The sequence below is a fragment of the Crocuta crocuta genome, unplaced genomic scaffold (genome assembly GCF_008692635.1).
Source record: "Crocuta crocuta isolate KB4526 unplaced genomic scaffold, BGI_CrCroc_1.0 scaffold147, whole genome shotgun sequence".
Classification (NCBI taxonomy): Eukaryota; Metazoa; Chordata; class Mammalia; order Carnivora; family Hyaenidae; genus Crocuta; species Crocuta crocuta.
Window position 1 is genome coordinate 2,993,164 of NW_027532594.1, and position 23,118 is coordinate 3,016,281.

A 23,118-nucleotide genomic window follows, 5' to 3' on the forward strand; every position below is an offset into this window, starting at 1 on the left:
CAAAATAAAGTGTAAAGTTCCTTACATCATGGTTGGGTCTCCCCCTACAGTTATAACAAGTCCCAAGCCACCTAATCCATTAAGGGACAATACATCCCCAGATACAAATAAGCAAAAATCTTCTACCCAGAGGATCTGTGACCACTTTAGTGCCATACCCCCACTTTTCATTGTTACTATGTCAAAGGTAGGATAGGCCGTCATCAAAATTGTAACAAGTGAACTGAGGTTCTCTATGATTAGTATCCCGATGACCTGCCCAACTAAACTTCATCAGATGAGAGCTATCCAGAGGTAGTTACAGGAATAGACAGCACCACACTGTTCTCCCCACACTGGCCTCTCTCACATTTCCTCAGCATGCCAGAAGCTATACAATGGCATGACATTGTCAAGCGCAATGGAACTGAGCTGCTCCTCTAGCTCAGGCACTTAACAGTTGTGTTATTTAGGTCAAGCTAGCTCTTTCAGCCAGTTTCCTGGACTAAAGAATGTGATACCCTGCTCACACAGTTGTTGGAAGGATTAAATGAGAATGAATGTATAGTATAAGTGCCTGATACATAGATGGTATCATCTACATACATACTCATATTTATTATTCAATAAATACTTACCTAGTGCTGAAAGCAAACTTTTTGAGGAAAGATTAGGGCAATAACAAATCTGAGTTTAAGATTATAGGAAGACAGATAAAAGCAAGCTGCTGTGTGGGCAGAGCTTTGCAATGGTTGTGCCTGGAATGTCTTACAGGTTTGGATGAGTGACCCTGTAATTTATTACCTAACCTGGAACGATTCTGAGACTTTAAGGAGTCATCATTAATAATTATCCCAGGACCACAAGATGCAAACAGAGCCAACCTTACCCTAAAATAGGTGTGATGAGACTGAGTCACCTCAGCCCTCAAGGCTGCAAGGAAGAGCCCAGCTTGGCACACGTCTCCAGGTAGTTTGCTCTTGGCCCAGAACGGACTCAATATCTATTCAAACACTAACAATCTTCTAAAGGTGTTAGAGCATGAAAGAAGCTGTGAAGCGCTGGTCTAGGCAAATGAAGTTAAACAGAAGGGGAAAAAAATACCATCTGAAGGCACTGAGGCCATCCCAAGCTTACAGAAGGCCCAGTTAACTACAATCACAAAAGACCCATTCCTTTACTTCTCCCTGAGGCCTGGCCTCAGACAATTAAAACATTCTGGTCACTGTTGAGGGTTTTAAAGCAGAAACACAGTGGTCAAAAATGCCATGTCTATAATTCTTTATAGCATGTTGGCCTGTAAAGTGAAACTTTTTGGTCTGCAACAGCAGAATTTTTATACTCTGCTCTAAGGGGTCTGTGTATTTTTCCAGGCCATTACAGGAGAAAGTAAACCAAAGCAGGCAGGAGTCTGGAGCATTACAATGAGGCTTTAACTGTGCACATTCTCAGGAGGACATCAGAAACTACTTAAAAGGTTTTCACAGGAGATCACCACTATCCTCTTTCAAGTAGGAGGAAAGAGAAAGTGCTTGTGTTACTCTCGGAGAACAACTCAGAAGGCTAGCTTGTAAGAGGTCTCACTCAAGTACAAACTGTGAAATCTTACAGAAAAGTTTAACTTCTATCTTGAAGCACTTGGAAAGCCTGGTTTTGTGAAAGGAGAAAGAAGAGATGAAGGACAGCTGAGACTCTTTTCTCCACATACCGAAGCAGCACGTGGACGCCATTTCCGGCCGCCACCTGAGTCAGGTGAAAATGAAGGAGCCTGAGTCCAGGGCCTCATTTGTTCACCTCTACTCACACACAGGCTTCCTACTCCATAGTCCGGCCCTTATTTACTACCTTACTTACATATTTAGTTACTACACAGAATTAAAGAGGCCAAAGTCCTAAAGTTCACCCACAAAATGTCCCAAATTAATTTCGAGAAGCAGCTAAAGATGTTCATTGAGCTATTCACTCCTTAAATAAGGGTCAGTGCTGGTCAGCCTGAGGGTCAGTGCTGGTCAGCCTGGCATTACGACTTGCAACGTTGTTACCCACTGGGGAAACTTTCACTGCCTTTTTCTGAAGTAGTTTGTCTAATTAAAAAAAGTAGAATTTATCTTTTTTCCCCTATCACTTATACCATGTCAATATTAATTCAGAATTTAAGCCAAGGATCTAGAATTGCCAAGAACAGGTATCATGACACTATGTAGGCCTGTCCCCGCTGTGAAGACAATGGGCTATTGTGCTAAGTAGGGAGCACCCTCTCAAGCTCGGCCATCAGTCCTTCAGCTAAGCCTCTAAGGCTGAGCACTAAGCCTCAAGGCCTACCATACACTGGGTTTGTTCCACTGGGTCAGAAAGCTTCTTATGGCTCTGGTAACAGTGGCCCCAGTGAGAGTCAGGCTGACTAATCAAGTCTTGGTAATGACTAGAATGGAATCAATAGCTAGAGTTATCTGATTCACATGGGATATACAATGTTAGGACAAACTGACATAATTCCAGAAAAAGCATCATGGTTCTATTTGCCTTTGTGGTCTCACTAACGGAACACAACTTCCTTTAGGTTTTTGAAATTCAAAAAAATGCCCACAGACCTCTATGGGTCTGAAAGCTCCAGTCTAGAGATCACTGGCATAACCCAGTGCTATGACCATGGACACAACCAGCTCCACACAGTCCTTATGAAGCTTGCCTCCTCATAGACAAGAGCATTCATGGGTTAAGGCTGGTGAAAGAGACAAAAGGCCATCAGTATAGGCAAGAAGGAAGCAGAGGGTGTATCAGATGGAATCACGAAAGGCAATAATAGCTAATAATAAAGGTTAACATTTAATAAGAGTGAGCAGAAGGTATATCAGAAAAATCACAAAAGGTAATAATAGCTAATAATAAAGGCTAACATTTAATAAGAGTGTTGTATGTACTAGACATTTTACCAAATTCTTTACATGATTACCTCACTTAATCCTTATAACACACAGTAAGGTAGATATTATACCCTGTTAGTTTTATCTTACAGGTAAAGACATTGGGGCTCAGTGACATTAAGTGACTTGCAGGTTATGCAGCTAAGTGGAGTCCAGAATGTGAATCTGATCAGCTGCTGTGCCATGCTGCCTCCAAGACAGGAAAAAAAAAAAAAAAAAAAAAAATGTTTAGGTGGAAACAAAATTCCAGAAGCATGAGGTGCCTCTTGCTCTCACCAACCAAGAGCCTACCTTTAATGCCTTAGAACCCACAGTGACTCCTGTCTGCAACATGCCATCTGCTATGCCCAGTTGGTCCATGTTCAAGAGAAAAGGAGTCACCAAAGTCACATATGTGGCTCCTGACCATTTCTTGAGCAAATTTACAGCCCATGTTTCAGTGGATCCACCAACGTTATCAAGAACGAAATCAAACCTGGAGAGAAAAAAAAAATCAAATCGAAACATTCTTGTTAGTCTTTACCTGCGGCTCCATTCCCCTTCACTCCCATCTCCGGGTCAGTGCACAAACCTTCCTGCAGTACGCCCTCTGGCAAGGGGGTAGCTGCTCTGACAAAGGAGAAAAGGGCACACCCACTAGCCCACTCTGACTTTTGCCCACGATAGCTCAAATGTGACTGATTTTTTGTCATTAAATCATATCATTTTTCTAATACTTTAAGAATGACTTAAGTACGTGGTTCTCAACCAAGGGCAATTTTGGTTCCCAGAGGACATATTGGGCAATGTCTAGAGAATTTTTACTTGTCACAACTGGGGGAAGTGGAAGGAAGGGCTACTGGCACCTAGAGGCCTGGGATGATGTATATACACAGAATGCACAGAAAAGCCGCACGCAACAACAAATTATCCAGTCCCAAACGGCAGTAGTTCAGAAACTAAGGTTGCCAAGGTTGAGAAAGCCTGATCTAAGCTTTATGGGAAACTGCAAAATAATCTATCCAATATAAGTCAAAGTATTCATTAGCGCCTTTGAATACTTGAAAGAAAAGTATACAAAGGTTTTCACCCATTGAATGATTTGCTTTTATTCCCTCCATATCAGAACTGCTTGTAGAAGCATCCTTTTCATCTTCTGGAATTTACTGCTATCGTTTGGCTTCATGCACGGCATCAGGATAATGTATGGAGAAATCAACAATCCGCTCTCAGTCTTCAGTTGTGCTCTAAATTGCCCCCCAAACCCAGTCCTATGGTATCTCTAGGAGCTGATATTCAGCTTTTTTTTTTTTTTAATGTTTTTTATTTATTTCTGAGAGACAGAGAGAGACAGTGTGAGCAGAGGAGGGTCAGGGAGAGAGGGAGACACAGAATCCAAAGCAGGCTCCAGGCTCTGAGCTAGATGCCAGCACGGAGCCCGACGCGGGGCTCGAACCCACAAACCGTGAGATCATGACCTGAGCCGAAGTCGGACGCTTAACTGACTGAGCCACTCAGGTGCCCCGATATTCAGCTTCTTAAAGCAGGTCTAAACCTGCTATAATCACTGCATTCCACTTACAGGGGATAAAAGCCAATAATGCCTTTAAATACTTTATAAACAAAACTATTTGGAAAATGCATGCTTAGAAGTTAAGCAAGTTAAGAAATGAATTCTGTTTTGGTAAATCTCTTTTTCCTTTTAAATTCATCTGCATGAAGTAAAACATCAAGGCTTCTAAGACCAGCTTTAGCCAAATTTGTGGATCTTGAGCCTGCCTTTTGAATGGAACCAAATTAAAGAAGGACAAATAAAATCCAAAGGGTGGGAGAATGACCTTCCTAGATAACTACTCTTCTCATTAGAAAAGAACAGATAATTATTTTCACAAGTTTCTACTTCATTCCTAAATTTTGAATAAACAAACATAATGATACTTAATTTAAATATAATTTAAAGGCAGCCTGGTATTATAGAATAGGCACTGCCTGAAAAAGAAGTCCAGACACAGGCTAGACTCAGCTCTCCCACTATTGCTTAAGTGACATGACCTTGAGTTTTTGCAAAACTCTGAAGTCCTCTGCCCCTTAGTTTCTCAACTATAACATGACAGAGTTGGACTGAAGGATTTCAAAACCCTTTACTGCTGCAAAATTCTAAGGTTTGAATCTACAAAGCTGCTATTTGAAAGGAGAAATAAGATTATTTTTGGTGGATTCGAAGGCCAAACTCCAGGCAAAGTTTACAAAGATCAACTGAAACGGAGGCTGTCAAAAAAATAAATAAATAAAAGTAACAGTTTGGCATCTGCAAGATAGCGAGATTCCCCTACCCAAAAAGGAGCAAGACCGCTGAGAAAAAACACAGAGAGGCAAATTGTGGCATACTTTGGGGGCCAGCCTGAGCGTGCTCCAGCTTTCCGTCTGTCAGGTTCTCCATTCTCTGGTGACAAATTCCAGACGTGTATAAAACTTATGGTAGACACAGGGGATGGGTTGGCCTTGGACTCAGTCTCATGCTGCTATTACTAGAGCAGTAGAAGACATGAGATCAATTGAAACTCCACTATCTAGAAGCCAGCTGTCGAGGCCCAGAGACACCTAGGTCCTGACACACAGACAGGAAGCAGCTGATAAGATCTCTGCAAGGGACAGTGTGATTCCTCAAATACACCAAGTGTGCTTCTGCCATGGGGCCTTTATATTTGCTGTTCTTCTCCTAGATTCCCTCAAAAATTCAGTACACAATTTTTATTGAGCACCTACCGTACATTACTCCACTGTTCCAGGTGGAGGGATATAGCAGGAGACCAAAACCAAAATTCCATTTTCCTGGCTTGCTCTGAAAAGCCTCTGCTCCAATGCCTCAGAGGTCTTCTTAACACCTCCCCCCTTTCTGAAACAGCCCCTTTCCTCTCATTTTTTCCCCTCCTTTCCCTGAATCAGTATTCTTGGGAGCACTTGCTACTGAGACCTCCCCAACTAGAGCGAGAGCCCCCCGGAAGTGATGGGGGGCCTATCTTGTTCTCCACTGTATCTGTATCACATGCCTGGAACACAGCCCTGCACAGCAGGTGCTGCTGAGAGCTGGAGGCATCGGGAGTCAGACGGCTCCTCAGGGCCGCACCGCCACACGACCACAGGGAGTGGGCACTGCTAGCCAGTGTCCAATGGGACTCCCCCCTTTTTCTTTAAACCCATGAAAATACAGTTGACCCATGAATAGGTTTGAACTGCATGGATCCACCTAAACCCAGATTTTTTCTTCTCAATAAATACAGCACATACTGTAAATTTATTTTCTCTTATAATTTTCTTAGTAACATCTTCTTTTATCTTACTTTATTCTAAGAATACAGTATATCATATATATAATCTACAAAATATGTGTAATCGACTATGTTACTAGTAAGGCTTCTGGTCAACAGTAGGCTACTTAGTAATTAAGTTTTGGGGAAGTCAAAAGTTAGACACAGGTTTTCTACTGTGTGTGGGGGGGGTCCATGTAGTAGCCCTGACCCTCATGCTTTTTGAGGGTCAACTGTGCATGTCTACTCAAAGTGGAGAAGAATAACTGGCTTCCAAAAACTCATAGAAAAATGGAGAGAAAACCTTTGAAAAAGAAGCAATAAAACATCTTTCCAAACGCTCCTTAGCTGTGTTCTCAGCTGCAGTTCTGTCTTGGCTACATGAAAACCAGATTAATCAGCACCCTCTCTACTTCTGCCCAAGCCACAGTCAAGAGCAACAGGGTCTGAATGAATCACTGAATCTGCTCCTGCTTGGTACATTAAACCGAAACACGGCCTGGCTTTCAGGTGCACTAGGAACATCCAAAGTACTCTGACTACCAATATTTCTCCTGCCTTTGGTTCTCTGAAGGCTTTACTAAGCCAAAATACTGCAAGCATGTTTAATGCTATTCATGTAATTTCTTTGTACGGCTCCATGTTTTTCCGGTGGTAACAGATGCCACCAAATGGAACACCCTTCCAATTTTGTCTTTAGACCTCTTACAAACCAACAATAAAAGTTAACTTAAAAAATTAACAAAAGACCATGCAAGCAAAATATTTTCCTCAGGACGTATCACATCTGGAATTAGAATGGAAACCACCCCAAATGACCTCTTATGGAGTATTTTTATAGATTCTTTTCTAAGACTCCAATGTGATTGCAAAGTCGCCGAACCATTCAGGCCCACATGATCAACTGTCTTTGTTCCCATTTCCCAGTGTGAACACTGTTCTAATACATACGGTTTTAAAGATTTCAACTGCTCTTCCACATTTCCAGATTTGTAATCAATTACGTCATCTGCCCCGAGCTTCCTCACAAGTTCACTGGCATCCTGAGAGCAAACTGCTGTCACATGAGCATTCCATGCTTTCATTACCTGTCCAAAAAAAAAAAGACGGGGGGTGGAGGTAAAAAAATTGACTGCACTTTTTGAAAAAATAGTTGGCACCTGTATGTGCATTTTTCAGACTAATCTCTAGAGAACTCTAAGTGCTTCGTTTTAACAAGGACTACAGGAAGCCACCTGTCAGAGACCTAGTAAAAATGATTCAACTTTTACCCACCAAGAAAATCCCAAGAAATAGATGTCCTTTTCCTGGACAGGACAATCAGTAACCTGTTGTCATTAAGTCATAATCAATCCACGTAGAGAAGAACTCAGTACCTCACCAGTACCAAAAGATAGAAGGTAACAGCCTTAGGTTTAGCACCTCAATGATGACAAAGGTAATTGGTGAAAACAACAAAAATCACATTTTTTGACAATTTAATGACAATTTAATTATCTCGAGAACATAAAAATGTAACATCTCTTCCACTGCATCTCTAGTAAGTGTTGGTACAGTCTTGCTTGGGTTAGATATTGATATGAAAAAAGCAACCAGCTATCAGGTGCTAGATAATTAATGACAAAGTACTCTTAAACAGAGGTAGAAGAAAATATTGGCCATTTTAGGGGCACCTAGGTGGCTCAGTTGGTTAAGCATTCGACTTCAGTTCAGGTCATGATCTCACAGTTAGTGAGTTCAAGCCCTGCATCAAGTTCTGTGCTGACAGCTCAGAGCCCGGAGCCTGCTTCAGATTCTGTATCTCCCTCTCTCTCTGCCCCTCCCCCTGCTCATGTTCATTCTCCCTCTGTCTCTCAAAAATAAAATGGTTTTCAGGATTGAAATGCAGATGCCTTACATTTTAAAATAAGGAACAACTAGACTTAAGTAAAAAGAACTGAATTCTAATGTTATTTAAGATTAAGTATACAGAAGGCATCCTGCTCCAAAATTGCTGTTCTTTTCTACAACAACAATTCCACAGAATTAAAAGGGGGGTGGTGGGCATTAGCAGCCTGAAAATAGTTGTTTGAAGTTCATGGAGTTATTTTTGTACTGATAATCATAAATCATAACAGATCAATTGTTTTCTCAATCCTGTCCCATGTATCAATTTCCTGAGCTTTCTTTATATGAATTGCAAAGGTTCATTAGAAGATAAGAGATCTGTGTTTATTGTGTCCACCACTGAATCCCTACTCTGGCGTACATAGGTACTAATAAATATCTGGTAAATATAAAAACTAAACATAGAATTTTAAAACCATCCATAATCTTACCTAACTTTTCACTTTTAAAAAGCAATATTGACCAAGGATTTATATGCCCTGGAAATCTGAGGAGAATTAAAACATTTAGGAGTGACCTCATATACAATTTACTATGTTTGCGGACTATAAACAGAACTACTTGAGTATAATGACATGCTGCCATTAGCAGCAAGCCCCAAACTAAAGTAGGTGCAAAACATAATCCAGTATCCATCTTAAAAACTGTTAAGGAAAAATGAAATTATGTTGTAAGCATTTGTGTCTTAAATCCTCAGGAAGAATAGGTCTCATGTTGAAACAGTTCAATGATTTTTTTCCCTCAAATTCCTATCTTTTCCTCTCCCACTTAGAACTATCTTGTATCTTTGAACACTATTAAAGACTTTCAAAAACAGTTTTAGCTTTAAAAAAGGATTATTTCAATAAAACACAAGTATAAAAAATGCCTAGAAGGTAGACCCCACTCCGATAAAGAGGGAGGATGTGGTGAGCATGCTAAAATCTCTTGCAGGTGTCCAGCCACAAGCCCCTCCCTTCTATGAGGCCATCATTATCATGATATTTAAAGTAATCACCTCCTTCCATTATAAAAAATAGTTTTATCACCCAACTATGCATTTCATAGAAACTTCAGTTCAGTCTTCTGCATTTTAAAAATAAGAGGCTTTTAAGTCTCTTTTTAAACTATAGGTTCCTCTTTTAACCCTTCTTATAATTTATTGGTGGCAGAATCCAGGCCATCTGACCCATAGAGTTTCCCACAGTCTGGACTTCTGATTGAACACTCAGGAGGCAACTGCACATGCTGCTTTGTCCTCTGTGTTTTCTCTTTCAGTCTCCTTAGGAGACTATGGATACTGTCTAGCAAAATCCTAAGAGGCATATAATGTCTGGTTATTGCTCTTCTGAAGATCTTAGCAGCTATTTAATGGCGGTTGTAAAATAGCGATATTCTAATTCTTTTTTCATTTAGTAGTTGGGATGCTATTATAAAGAAACATCTCCACTCATATTATTGTGCTTATTCAGGTATACAGTTCTTAAAGGAAAGGCAAGACAAATAACTATTTCTCCTTTACCAGTGTATAAAATAAATTGCTTCACTATCATTTTCCAAAAGTGACCATTTAAAAAATATATATTGACTCATGTATCTGAAGGGTTTTAATCCATTGTATAACTATTACTGAAGCTCAAATTGTCACATCTTTGACAGCTTCTTCAAGTTCGCTCCTACTTTTTTTTTTAATGTTTATTTTTGAGAGAGAGCACACACACAACCGGGGGAGAGAGAGAGAGGGGGACAGGGGATCCAAAGCAGGCTCCCCACTGACAGCAGAGAACCTGATTAAAAGCTTGAATGTGTGAACCTCATGATCATGACCGGAGCTGAATTTGGATGCTTAACCAACGGAGCCACCCAGGCAACCCAGCTCTCAAGTCTTTTTGACAGGGCTCAAGTAATTTTTGATAGTTTTCCTGCTATTTCATATAGTCTAGGCTCATTTCTGTACATTTTGTATTCTAGATCTAGAATCTGTTGCCTCTCCAAGCTCTGCATTCTTTTAGTGAGCAATGATCTATCAAGAGATAGCTTTACATACACAAAGTATCTCTTGAGTTCATATTGATACCTCCAATTCAAATTCAGGGCTACAAAGCTTCTACTTAAATTTCCCATTTTACCTGCATCTCCTTTCTCCACACATAAAATCCTGGCTGTCCAAGACACAAGGCATGACAATTAAAATATGCCATAAGTACCTGTTTTTTCTACTGTACATTATACACATAGTTTCTGAGTACTGACATTATTACTAACACTACTGACCTGATTAATAAAAGCATTAGAATTTTAATATATGCTCTCCCAATTTTCCCCCTTTTAAAAGAGTTGTGCTATATTTACCTCACCAGAGCTGTTACACAATTACTCTTTCCAAACTCTTAGTTTCAGTTCTACAGATAAATTTACACTTAACATTTCCCACTAGTCCTTAATTTGATGTCTCACCAGTCATTTCAGTTGTCAGAAGCTCATGCTATAGATTTCTCAGAAAGGGTAAAAACATATTCCCCAAGTTCTTACAAGTTATTAACAGTTCGTATGTGATCTTTTTACATGAAGGCCAGTTTGGCTGTACAGAGAATTAGTATGAAGACACTCAAGCAAGAGTGTACGAAATAGGTTATTCCATCCTTTCCCCCGGTGTAAACAGCACTGCTGTCAAAAAGTCTGATGCTAATATAATTTTTACTTCTGAGTCACAGAAGTGACTTTTTTTAAGGTGTCCCGAGGTTTGTTTTTTTTTCTTTAAAAACCAGTAATTTTACTAGAGTTTTCCTTGGTATTGCTCATTCTAGGACCCTGTTCTTAGAGAAGTGCCATGGTCATGTAATATGTAGTTTCAAATCATTTAATTTTAGGAAAATAGAGAAGTTTCTTCAATTACAGATTTTAGTATTTGTTCAATTCCCTTGTTTTGGTTTTTTTCTTCAGAGATTCCTACTATCCATATATCAATCTTCTTTCCTGTCTTCAATATTTGACTCTCTCTTGCATCTGTTTTACTTGTTTTCTTTTGTGATTTGAACTTTTTCCTATTTGCACATTCTATTTAGGGCGGCATTTATGGATTGTGTTTAATGCTATTGAATTCCTTCTCGTTTAGTCTTCATTGCTAAATAATTTTTTGGTTTATTTTTATATTTTTTCCCTGAGTTTTTCCAATTCTGTTTTTTTGTTTTTTCATGTCTTGTATTTTTAATTTTTTAAACTTGTTTTGAAATTGAAGGCTATATTTGGGGGCACCTGACTAGCACAGTCGGTAGAGCAGGTGACTAAATCTCAGGGTTATGAGTTCAAGCCCTGCATTAGATGTGGAACCTACTTAAAAAAAAATTAGAAATCATAGGTTACATTTGTCTGATGTGCTATTACTGTCTGCAGATATGTTATTCTACTCTTCATTCTCACAGTAATTTAGTGTGAGATCAAACCTTGATACTTTTCTATTACTGTTCTTATTTTATTAAAATATTTTTATGTGGCTCAGTCAGTTAAGCATCCTACTTCAGCTCAGGTCATGGTCTCACAGTTTGTGGGTTCAAGCCCTGCGTTGACCTCAGTGCTGACAGCTCAGAGCCTGATGCCTGCTTCAGAGTCTGTGTCTCCCTCTCTCTCTGCCCCTCCCTGGCTCACACTCTTTCTCTCTCTCTCAAAAATAAATATTAAAAAAACTAATAAAAATATTTTTGTTGTAAAATATAACACAAAAAAGTACATAGAATACAAATGCATAGCTTAAATTATTATGAAGCAAATACTGTAAGCATCACTCCATATTAAGAACTAGTACATCATGCTTATGAGCTTCCTTACTTTCTCCTTCCAAAGCCCCCTCACTCTCTTAAAAGTAATATCACCATCCAGACTATTACATGACCCTTTTTACCTTTCTTTTTTTTTTTTTTTTTTTTTTTTTATTTTACACTCTAGGTAGGCATCCTTAAACACCATTGTTTAGTTTCACCTGTTCCTGGATGTCATTAAATGGAATAGAATTGGCCGTCTCTGACTTCTTTCACTAATAAATATGCTGCTCGTAAGATTCATGTACTTCATTGTGTGCGACTACCATTTTCATGACTATATAATATTCCAATGTAAGACTATAACACAATTTATCCATTTTAACTGTTGATGAACATCTGAGTTGTTTCCAATGGGGGGGTGATATCTATAATTCTCGTACATGCATGTTAACTGTATACATAATAATAGAGAATATTCATAAAAGAGGAAATTTTGGGTTGCCATAAAGCCATCTACATTCAGACTTAGTAGACGGTGCCCAGTGATTTTCCAAAGTGCTTGTACCAATTTACACTCCAACCAGCAGGATATGGTATTTCTCTTTTCCTCCATTTAGTTATTCATTAACCTCCATTTGACTTGAAGTCAAGGTGTGCATCTCCTAGAAGCCCTCTCCCTTTCCCCTAATTTAGTTAGCAGGTAGATGAAAAATTCCAGCACTATCTGGGTCTTCAGAAGATCGAGGTGGGAACTGGGTGGGAGAGCAAAGCACCTGACGTCTCCCTTCTGGAAAGTGATGTGGCCAAGCCTCTGTGTATGCTCACTAGCCCCATATTGCAGACAGGGCCTCTCCTTGCACATTAAGCCCCCTCCCCCAGGAGCCAGTCAGTTAAACATTCAACCGTAACGGGAGCAGCCACTAGGTGCCATCCTGTTCCTGGAAGTTCAGGGCACTTTTTTATTTTCTTCTGTTTGAGGCAAAATTCATATAAAAACATAAAATTCAACATTTTAGCAATTTTAAAGTATATAAGTCATTAGGTATATACACAATGTTGTACAACCATGACCACTGTCTAATATCTAGAACATTTTCCTTACCTCAAAAATAAACCCCATGTCCATTAAGTAATCATCCTCCATTCCCTCCTTCCGCAGCCCTTGGAAATCACTAATCTGCTTTCTGTCTCTATGGATTTGCGATTTCTGGACAGGATATAAATGCAACAATACAAAATGTGCCCTGTTGTGTCTGGATTCTTTCACTTAGCATAACGTTTTGAAGGCTGATCAATGTTGTATCATGCATCAGAACTTCATCCTTTTTATGGCTGAATGATATTTCACTGTGTATGTATCGACCACATTTTCTTTATCCATCAAGTGATACAACATTATGGTTGTTTCCACTCTTTGGCTACCATGAATATGGATGCTGCTATGAACATCTATGTACAAGGTTTTGTCTGAACATATGCTTTTATTTCTCTCGGGTATATACCTAGGAACAAAACTACTAAGTCTTTTTCTTTTCACGTTTGTTTATTTTGAGAGAGAGAATGAGAGAGAGAATGAGTGTGTACATGCATGCACAAGCAGGGGAGGGGCAGAGAGAGAGAGAGAATTCCAAGCGGGCTCTGCACGGTCAGCACAGAGCCTGACTCCAGGCTCAATCTCATGAACTGTGAGATCACAACCTGAGTTGAGATCACGAGTAGGAATCTTAACCAACTAAGCCATGCAGGTGTTCCTGGAACTACTTGGTCATATGGTAATTCTATGTTTAACATCTTAAGGAACTGCCAAACTGTCTTCCATAGCAACTGCAGCATTTTACATTCCCCCTAGCACGTATGAGGATTTCGGTTTCTCTACATCCTGGTCAACATGGCCATTTTCTGTTTTCTTTTTTTCAATAGCCATCCTAGTAGGTGTGAGGTGATATTTCACTATGGTTTCGATTTGCATTTTCCTAATGGATAATGATGCTGACTGTCCTTCCATGGGCTTATTGGCCATTTGTATATCTTCTCTGGGAAAAAAAAGTCTATTCAAGTCCTTTGCTAATTTTTTAATGGGGTTGTCTTTTGTTGAGTTGTAAGAATTCTTTTTCTAATTTTTTTTTAATGTCTTATTTATTTCTGAGAGAGAGAGACAGTGTGAGCAGGGGAGGGTCAGAGAGAGAGGGAGACACAGAATCTGAAGCAGGCTCCAGACTCTGAGCTAGCTGTCAGCACAGAGCCCGACGCGGGGCTTGAACCCACGAACTGTGAGATCATGACCTGAGCCGAAGTCAGACGCTCAACCGACTGAGCCACCCAGGCACCCTGAATTGTAAGAATTCTTTACATATTCTGGATATTATACTCTTATTAGAAAGATGATTTACAAATATTTGCTCCCTGTGAGTCGTCTTTTTTCCTTTCTTATTGTCTTTGAGGCACAAAAACTTTTAATTTTGATGAAGTCCAATTTATCTGGTTTTTTTTCTTCTGGTGTTTGTGCTTTTGGGGTCATACCTAAAAGTCTGCTGCCAAATCCAAGGGCATGAAGATTTACTCTTGTTTACTTCTAAAAGTTCAACAGTTTTAGCTCTTGTGTTTAGGTCTTTGACCCAGGCTGAGTTAGTTTTCACATATGATGTACAGTAGGGATCCAACTTCATTCTTTTGCATGTGGATATCTTTTCAGCACCATTAACTGAAAAGATGGTTCTTTTCCCTATTTGATGGTCTCACCACTCTAGTAAAAAAAAATCAACTGACCATAGATGTATGGTCTTATTTCTGGGTGCTCAATTCTATTCCATTGATCTGTATGTTCACCTTTATGCCAGTATCACATTGTTTTGATTACTGTAGTTTTAAGTGTTAAAATCGAGAAATGTATATTCTCCAACTTTGTCCCTTTTCAAGATTGTCAATTTGGGGTCCCTTGCAATTCCATATGCATTTTAGGATCAGTTTGTTCATTTTTGCAAAAAAGGCAGTTGCCATTTTGATAGGACTGCACTGAATCTGTAGATCACTTTGGGGAAATACTGCCATCTTTACAGTGTTTTTGGCAGCTACATTTCTGTATACATTTTAGAATCCGCTTATCAATTTCTACCAATTGTAAACTTCAGTTCATCCACCTGCACTGTCCCTAGCCTTCCTTCCAAAAAGCATTCCTACATTTGTTATAGAGGACATCAGTTAACTAGCTCATATATTAAACCACTGGCGATGTTAATGCTTCCTTCTATATTAGGAAATTTCCTTCTTCGAAGGGCAAACTGAAAGTAAAATGAATTTACTGAACCTATCTTTCTCCCAGCGTTAAAATAATAATTTATAATGTGTGAATTTATAAATTTATGAAAATAATCTTCTTATTCACAAGATTAAAAAAATGGTCTTACCTGTATGGCAAAAGTACCAACTCCGCCTGAGGCACCCAAGATTAAAACACTGCAATGCAAAAGAAACCACAATTAATGAAAACATTAGGTCAACATAACTGGATAAATAAACAAGAGGTTTTCAATATGAACTGGCTCAAAGACCAATAATCCCCAAAGCAAATAAAGTCATTCAGGTTCCCAAGATTATATCACACAAGGATTTTCATTTTAGGCTCACAATGAATCTGTAAATGCTTAAAATTAAACATTCTATGAACTCTTTACCAAGAATACCAAATACCAAAAATATCAAAACACCAAAAATACCAACATATTGTATTTTTTTTTTAAGTCGCTCGGACGGTTCTTAGTAACATATGCCTCACAATTTTTCCGGGCTAAAATTACCATAACTTTCTCTATAAGAGGGAAGCATGGGATCCTTTTTAGTTTGTTATAGGAGATTCAATAGCTCTCTAAGAAAAACCACATTCCTCACCACGTTCCTGTCAAAGTGGAATAAATGTCTTTTGTTCAGACATGTCCCGACAAGCTCAACAACTTTCATAAATGGAAATCAATCTGATCCTCAATTTGGCTTCCTGTTAAAGCAGACAAATCTGTCCTATCAGCACAAACAACCTGGGGCCCCAGGTTTTTAGTACATTTGCTCCCTGGAGCCCTCTTGGCCCTCTAGACCAAGGGTGTGCAGCCTGGAGTTTACCGGGTGAGTGGGGGTGGGGGCACCCTCTGAAAGAGTGAAGTGGCTCTAATAACATGCAAAATCTGGTGTGATTCTGTATACAAGCATTGGGGAGGACAGGGACACAGACCAATTTTCCCAAAGAAGTATGTGAGCCGTGAGAGAATCACAAGTCAAGAATTACTGCTTTATAGACGCTTACCTTTTCTTCTTGAATTAAGCTAGAGCACCGGCGAAGTGCCTATTTGTACTGTGTCGTTTTAGGTCCCTAGAAAATCGTTTGTATTAACTGCACTTCGGTGTTATGCTACCAACCTAGAACGAGGGACATTATAAAAAGTGTTTGATATTTGATGCCATTCTGGCTAAGGAGACACTGTGGGGAGAATTCTTCATTCTCTTCATGAGCACACACAGAAAAATGTTTTTCTAAAGAACAAAGGTGGGAGTAGCTAAGCTTCTATTTACCCGTAACTGTAAAACTGCAGGGATGCTGTTGTGGGTCCCTCTCTCCCCTTTCCCTCCCTCCACCACCATCTCCTCAGTTCTGTACCTCAATCACTCTACTCTAGCCTCAACGACCTCCCTGCTGCTCCCTCAATACTCCAGACAAGTCTTCCACCTCAGGGCCTTCTCAGAGTCATTTCCTCTGTCTGGGTTGCTGTTCGCTCCCACATCCTCCAGGCTCTCTCCCTTGCCCTGTCTCACTCCTCATCTTACCTTCTGTTTCATTTTATTGCCACGGATACCATCTAACATCCCAAATCGTTTTTGCTATTTTGGGATTTGGATTCCGTGCCTCTCTCACTGCCCTTAACACGCCTTTCCTGAGTTCCTATCAGCTTGGTCCCAGCCCAAAATGACTTCCTCTCTCTCAGCTCCAGTTTCCCAAACTATGCAGGTTCCTCTTTGACTTGGCAGCTAGGAAGTCTAGAGAATTTTGCCACCTGTCTCTGACAAGTACACAGGATCTCAGGATGTGCATTCTGTCTACAATCCTAACCCTGGTTTCATTTTATGTTTTTCTCTCTTACCCAAATCACAGAAGGCTGTTTGTCACCCTGTAGGTCTTAAAAGTTACTACTAAAATTTCTGAGCCAGCTATCCCCTTTGAAAGTAATACTACTAAATGTAATTAAAACAAGTCTCCTTGTTAAACCGTGTTCCTTTCAGAAAAATTACTTTTAATTTTCAAAGAATTACAACGTGCACAGAATGGAAAAAACCTCAAAGATGAACTCCTCTAAAATCTTTCAATTCACACATTTAATAGCTTGAGTACTTCCTAAATGGAGGGAGAATGGGAGGCATTAAAACTGCCTCACAGACATACCCCCAAATTAATTCATCCATGAAATATTCTCCTTCTCATTCTGGCCCATTTTTATAAAAATGTAATAAGTCAAACATTCATGTAAAATCCTTCACAATCTAATCTTCATCTCAACTCTGACTTCTATTTCCTAAATAGAACTCCCTTAGCCCCTCACTCTTAGGCCTGAGTCCCATGCATACTGGCTCATTCCTCAGACCCTCAAATGTCTTCAGTGCTTGCTGAGATCTCCCTGCCCTAGGGGCCAAATCCATTTTCCTGCACCCCTAAAAAAGCCCCAAACCAGGTATCAATGCCATGCATTTGGCATTTGCCATGCTGTTAACTTTCACCCATACGTTTGCTTTCCAAGCTATTCTGGTAGGCTTCGAGAGCAGAGATCACATATTATACAGCACTGGGCATCCCACCATGGATATAACAGATGCCTGACGTCTCCTGGCTTTAAATATCATCCAAATCAGCAGTTTACCCTACAATCGCAGCAACAATTGCTACTACCTCAAGTGAGAGTATCACTCTGATATTTGGAAGACTGCATTACGATTTGAAGTTTTTTTTGTTTTTTTTTTAATTTTTATTTTTTTTATTTATTTCTAGGAGAGAGAGAGAGAGAGAGAGAGAGAGAGAGAGACAGCCTGAGCAGGGGAGGGTCAGAGAGAGAGGGAGTCACAGACTGAAACAGGCTCCAGGCTCTGAGCTGACAGTCAGCACAGAGCCCGACGTGGGGCCCGAACCCACGAACCGCGAGATCATGACCCAAGCGAAAGTCGGACGCTTAACCGACTAAGCCACCCAGGCGCCCCTGCATTATGATTTGAAAAGTTTGAAGTTCATTTCTAGTTCTCTCCCTGGGAATGCTGTATTAAGAGGATACCAGGGACACCTGGGAGGCTCAGTCAGTAAAGCATCAGACTCTTGATTTTGGCTCAGGTCATGATCTCAACATTCGTGGGTTTCAGCCCCTGAGTTGGGCTCTGTGCTGACAGTGCGGCGCTTGCATGGGATTCTCTCCCTCTCCTCTCTCTCTGCCCCTCCCCTACTCTCCCTGTCTCTCAAAATAAACGACAACAAAAAAAAGAGGATACCAAGTATAATGGCTGCTAAAGGGTCCAACTGCCAGATACATCTCCAGCCGTATTATTGTCAGCTCATAGCCTCCCCATAACTCTTGACCCAAAGCAGCCTTGTTTATCCAAATTAAAAAGCAAAACTGTTTCACAGCAGTGCTTGGCAGAGGGAGTGGTTCTACAAGAGCAGCTTCAGTTCCTGATGTTGCCACCTGATGGCGCCTCCAAGTGCAAACCAGGCAAGGCGCAAAGCCAGCTGGGGTGCCACATACAGTCAGTCAGCTTGTGAAGACGACCTAGGGACACACCATTCTCTGGTCCTGCAAACTCCAGGTTTTGTGCAGATTCAATCGGGACCTGCACTTTTCTTCAAAGTCTCAAAAAAAGGACAGTAGGCAAAATGAATTTTCAAGGCCAGCAATAGGTCGATTAGTCCTCCATGGTTTGAAGTCCTGTGGCTGAACTAACTATTCTTGTACTCTTCAAAGCACTTCCAATACAAAGGGGAAATCACCGCTGTTGCTTACCCCCAGTGGCCCTTCACTGAAGTGCTATACAGCGGAAACACTTTCTACCCAGCTTGCTATAATGGTCACACTATATATTCAAGCCTCATTGAAGCAGAAGTCTATTTGCTGAGTGAAGAATATTGCTTATTGTATACAGTAAGTACCCAGAAAATGCTGTATTTGGAAAAAGCACTATGATTCAAAATTGCCAAGAATTTTAATCACGTTCCTCTCTTACTTCCTAAGTTCACATGTGGAGCTCTTTTTTGAAGTCAGTGGGATCTGCACTGTGGCAGAGATTAAAAAAAAAAAAATACGTGAGAAAGTATGAATAATTATAACGCTGCATATGCATTCTTAAGCCCTACAACCTGATTTTCTCGGTCGCTTCTGCCTAAACATACATTAACATACTAACTCACTGTTGGCTTCTTTTCCATGACTGAATCACTTTCTACTGTATTTGGGCACCCAAGTCCTCTACATTCACATTTTCAGGAAGACAGCCTGAAGAGGTAAGGCATCAACACCCAAAATGCCTTGCAAATAAAAAATATATGAAACATAATACAAAATAGTCAGAGATCCAGAAACAAGGCATAAACTTTCAAATTTCCATACTAGCCTAGCTTAGCCTGAGATAGAGATGTGGGTTCTAGTCCCAACTCTCTCAACTAACTGAACCCGCCTGCCTCAGATTCATATCCTGGGAAATGATGAAAAAGAAAAACTGACTTTTTCAATCTTATTTAAATTTATCTTTAGTTTCCCCATTTTTCTAACAAAGAAGTTTATGACTTCCATGATTCCCCCCAGACAATGTGCTTGTGGGGGGGGGGGAAGCCACATTGCAAAATTACAGAGTCTTTTATTTAAAACCTAATGGCTTAGGAACAAAGATGATTTAAATATGGCTAACTCTTCCATAGGTAGAAACAAAGGGTCTTTAAAACCTAAGGATGATGATGGGGCGCCTAGGTGGCTCAGCTGGTTGAGCATCTGACTCTTCATTTCAGTTCCGCTCATGGTCTCAGGGTTGTGAGACTGAGCCCGACATTAGGCCTCAAGCTCAGCTTGAGATTCTCTCTTTCTCCCTCTGCCCCTCTTCCCAACTCGCACTCTAAACTAAATTAGATCAAATTAAATTAATATAGGGGCCCGTGGGTGGCTCAGTGGGTTAAGCGTCCGACTTTGGCTCAGGTCATAATCTAGCAGCTCGTGAGTTCGAGTCCACTGTCAGGCTCTGTGCCAACAGCTTAGGGCCTGAAGCCTACTTCAATTCTGTGTGTCTCTCTCTCTTTGCCCTCCCCCACTCACAGTCTGTCTGCGAGTTTAACATTATTTTAATGTTAAAAATAAACATTAAAAAAATTTTTTTAAATTAATATAAAACCTAGGGATGCTACTGAAAATGTTATAAACTCATTTAGTTTCTCATGCTTTTAAAACTTGGGGAAAGAAGGGTAATACAGCAAAATATAATATGCTAAATTTACTTCTTAAAGTGAGAAACTTAACCTGAATAAGTAGAACTACATGACAAATCAACCACACTCGGCCAAGATAGCCTAGATTTGTGTGTCCCCTTCTAAGCCTCTGTATTTCATGTAGACATTCCCCAATTTGCAGACGAGTTCATGTGTGAATTAGTTGTTTGGAACTGTAAACACATTTTCCCATGAAAACAATGCTATTTATATGTGTTGGCAAAGTGCCCAGGGTAGCCATTTATTAAGGCTTAGCTAACCCATAATGGACCAAGAACCTCATACACACTATAACAATGATTCTGTGGGTAATGAAATTCAGAATTTCAACCAGGGATACTAGGAACACATCTCCCCAAAGGGGACAAGCAGTAGAAACCATCCCAAATCACCAGTTCCTTCAATCTGGTGTAGAACAGAGAGAAGAAAGGAAGATGTTAGGAAGGAATGTTTATGATGGCAACAATACGATGGATAAGAGACAAAAGGAGCATAGTTGATCGGAGAAAAATTTACCACAGAGCTGACAGGGTTCAGGACACATCAACCCCCAAAATGGCACCTTGGCATGAATATTTTAAGTTAACGGAAGTTGAGAAACAGCATATACGGGAAGGACTCCAAGTCCTTCTTTCTTGACGAAGGTCCTAAGACCCTCATGTGAGAGGTATGCTCCCATCCTTATCTCCAAGACAGAAGGGTACAGAGAAGAATCCCAACCAAAAGGCCTTGCTTGCTAAATTTCCCAGTTGATTGTGCGTGGTTCATACCATTTGTCCTGTCACATATTTTTTTTAAAGGCTCTTCACTCTTCATTAAACGTAGCATAAAAACACTCAAGTTTAACCACTTCTTCAGATCTTCATTTTCTTATGAAAGTCTCAGGTCATGTAAAACTCATGAATGGCTGTGCTTTTCCCTTTTTAATCTGTCTTGTGTTTACAAGGGCCCCAGGCCAGAGCTTAGACCAGAAGAAAATCCTACTTTCCTTCTCTGCAGAGCCAATGAAGCTTTGGCTCCAGGCGCTTTCCTTACACAAGGCCCTGAGACAAACCTCTCAGAAAATACCTGCATGGACATAGATTTTTGTAAAATTTGCAAATGATACATGCTAACGAAGAGCGGCAGAAGATGTTGCCCCCAAATATACCACCATTGGCATAAAGATTATTTTGGGCTGAAGGCAGTTAAGCAGCAGCAGGTACAAGCAAGCTCCTGCCCTTCCTCTGTTTGCCTAAGAGAAAGGCATACACTTACAAGGGCATACCTCCTCTTCTAGCTACCAGGAAGGGCAAAGGTTATTCCCTAGAGGCGCCAACTTCAATCTGTACAACAAATTTTACCTTGCTTTTCCTTGTAACCTCTGCACAACTGGCCTTCCCCACGTTTCTCTTCGTCTGTCTTCAGCTGGAGATGTTTTTTAGCCTGAATTCTAAGCTAACCATTTGAGTTCCTCATTTTCCTCTAATTGTACCTTGTTAATATGTGGTATACATATTAATAAACTGTTTTTCTCTTGTTAATCTTTTGTTACAGAGGGCTCAGCAGAGAACTCAGGTAGAAGAAAATGATTTTTCCTCCTTTGTTAACCACAATCCACTAAAATGTCTGTCTCTTTCCATTTCTACACCCTCCTTTACACTTCCCCTCTTGACAGGTAATACAAGATTTGGCTGAAGGGAACCATGGAACTGACAGGGTTCAGGACATGCTAGCCCAGAGGGAAGGGAAGTGCATTTGGAAATACATTTGCTTTGGGTTTAGTGGAAAATACCGATGCAGTTCATAGTCCTTTCTAAGTAGAGTTAAGTTATTACAGGCTGTTCCTGCTTAAGAATGCCTTCCAGGAATACTCCTACTTCATATCAAGTTAACACAATAAAGCATCAAAAATTGTTGTCTTATTATAAGACAAATTATTGAGGAACCTAGCACTGGATTAGGCAAGTAGTGAAGGAGAAAAATGGTTAAACAAGGTTTGAGATGTACAGAACCAGAAGCTAGTCTGTAGAAAGTTCTTCCAATTAAAAGACATGTAAAAATTTACAATATACCACTAATAAATTAATTTGTATATCAGGACCCACAAAATGGAAGCTGCCCTATGGCCTAGCCCACGTCATAAATCTAAACCTAAGTAAGTCTGCACTTACAAAGAACGCATCCCTGTCAAGGAATTCTCCAACTCAGCTTTAGATAGCTGACCTTACTAGGCCCCACTAGCCTCATAAGGAAATCACTGACCTCCTGGCCAACCACGCCATTTCCATGCTGCCTCTTCTAAGGCTCTATGACACTCGCTCCTGCCCAAAATCCTTCAGCAAGAGTGATCCACTGTTTGTGAGGCACTGTGCTCCCCAATCTATGGCTTGTTTTCCCTTGAATACAGGATAAATGCACTAGCACGTTTGTATTATTTTCGTCATTTGACACCACTACCGGGAAGACATCAACACCAAGCTAACAAATTAGGACTATCAATTAAAATGCAAAAGTATTTGAGGCTTACTCCCTGCATGAGAAAACTTGGAATGCCTAGAAATCTTACAGCTCCTGCATTTAAGAAGCTTGGAAGACATTTTTTTCCCCAGCTTGATAACCATCCTAAATTTTACAGGACATGAACAACAAGTTGTGCCGTGGAGGGGAAGGACGCATTGTTTGGAAGCAGTATCAGGTTTCAGCTTAAGGGAAATGTCAGTTAATGGACATCAAGAATATAGCGGAAGAGTCAGGATGGCACTCAGGAAGTCTTGTTTTGCACCAGTTGAATTTCAAATACAAAGACGACATCTAACTGAAACTCAGCAGAGACC

At 40.2% G+C, this 23,118-nt stretch overlaps 1 protein-coding gene across 1 annotated transcript in view; it reads right to left on the bottom strand.

Moving 5' to 3' along the window:
* Positions 1-23,118, bottom strand: part of RTN4IP1 (reticulon 4 interacting protein 1) — a 44,479-nt gene that overhangs the window by 8,944 nt on the left and 12,417 nt on the right. Inside the window, exons 5-7 of the mRNA XM_077779982.1 lie at positions 15,219-15,267; positions 7,142-7,278; positions 3,195-3,378 (exon numbers count right to left, since the gene is read on the bottom strand). Of these exons, the coding sequence (XP_077636108.1) occupies positions 3,195-3,378; positions 7,142-7,278; positions 15,219-15,267 (370 nt within the window). The remainder of the gene's footprint in view (positions 1-3,194; positions 3,379-7,141; positions 7,279-15,218; positions 15,268-23,118) is intronic.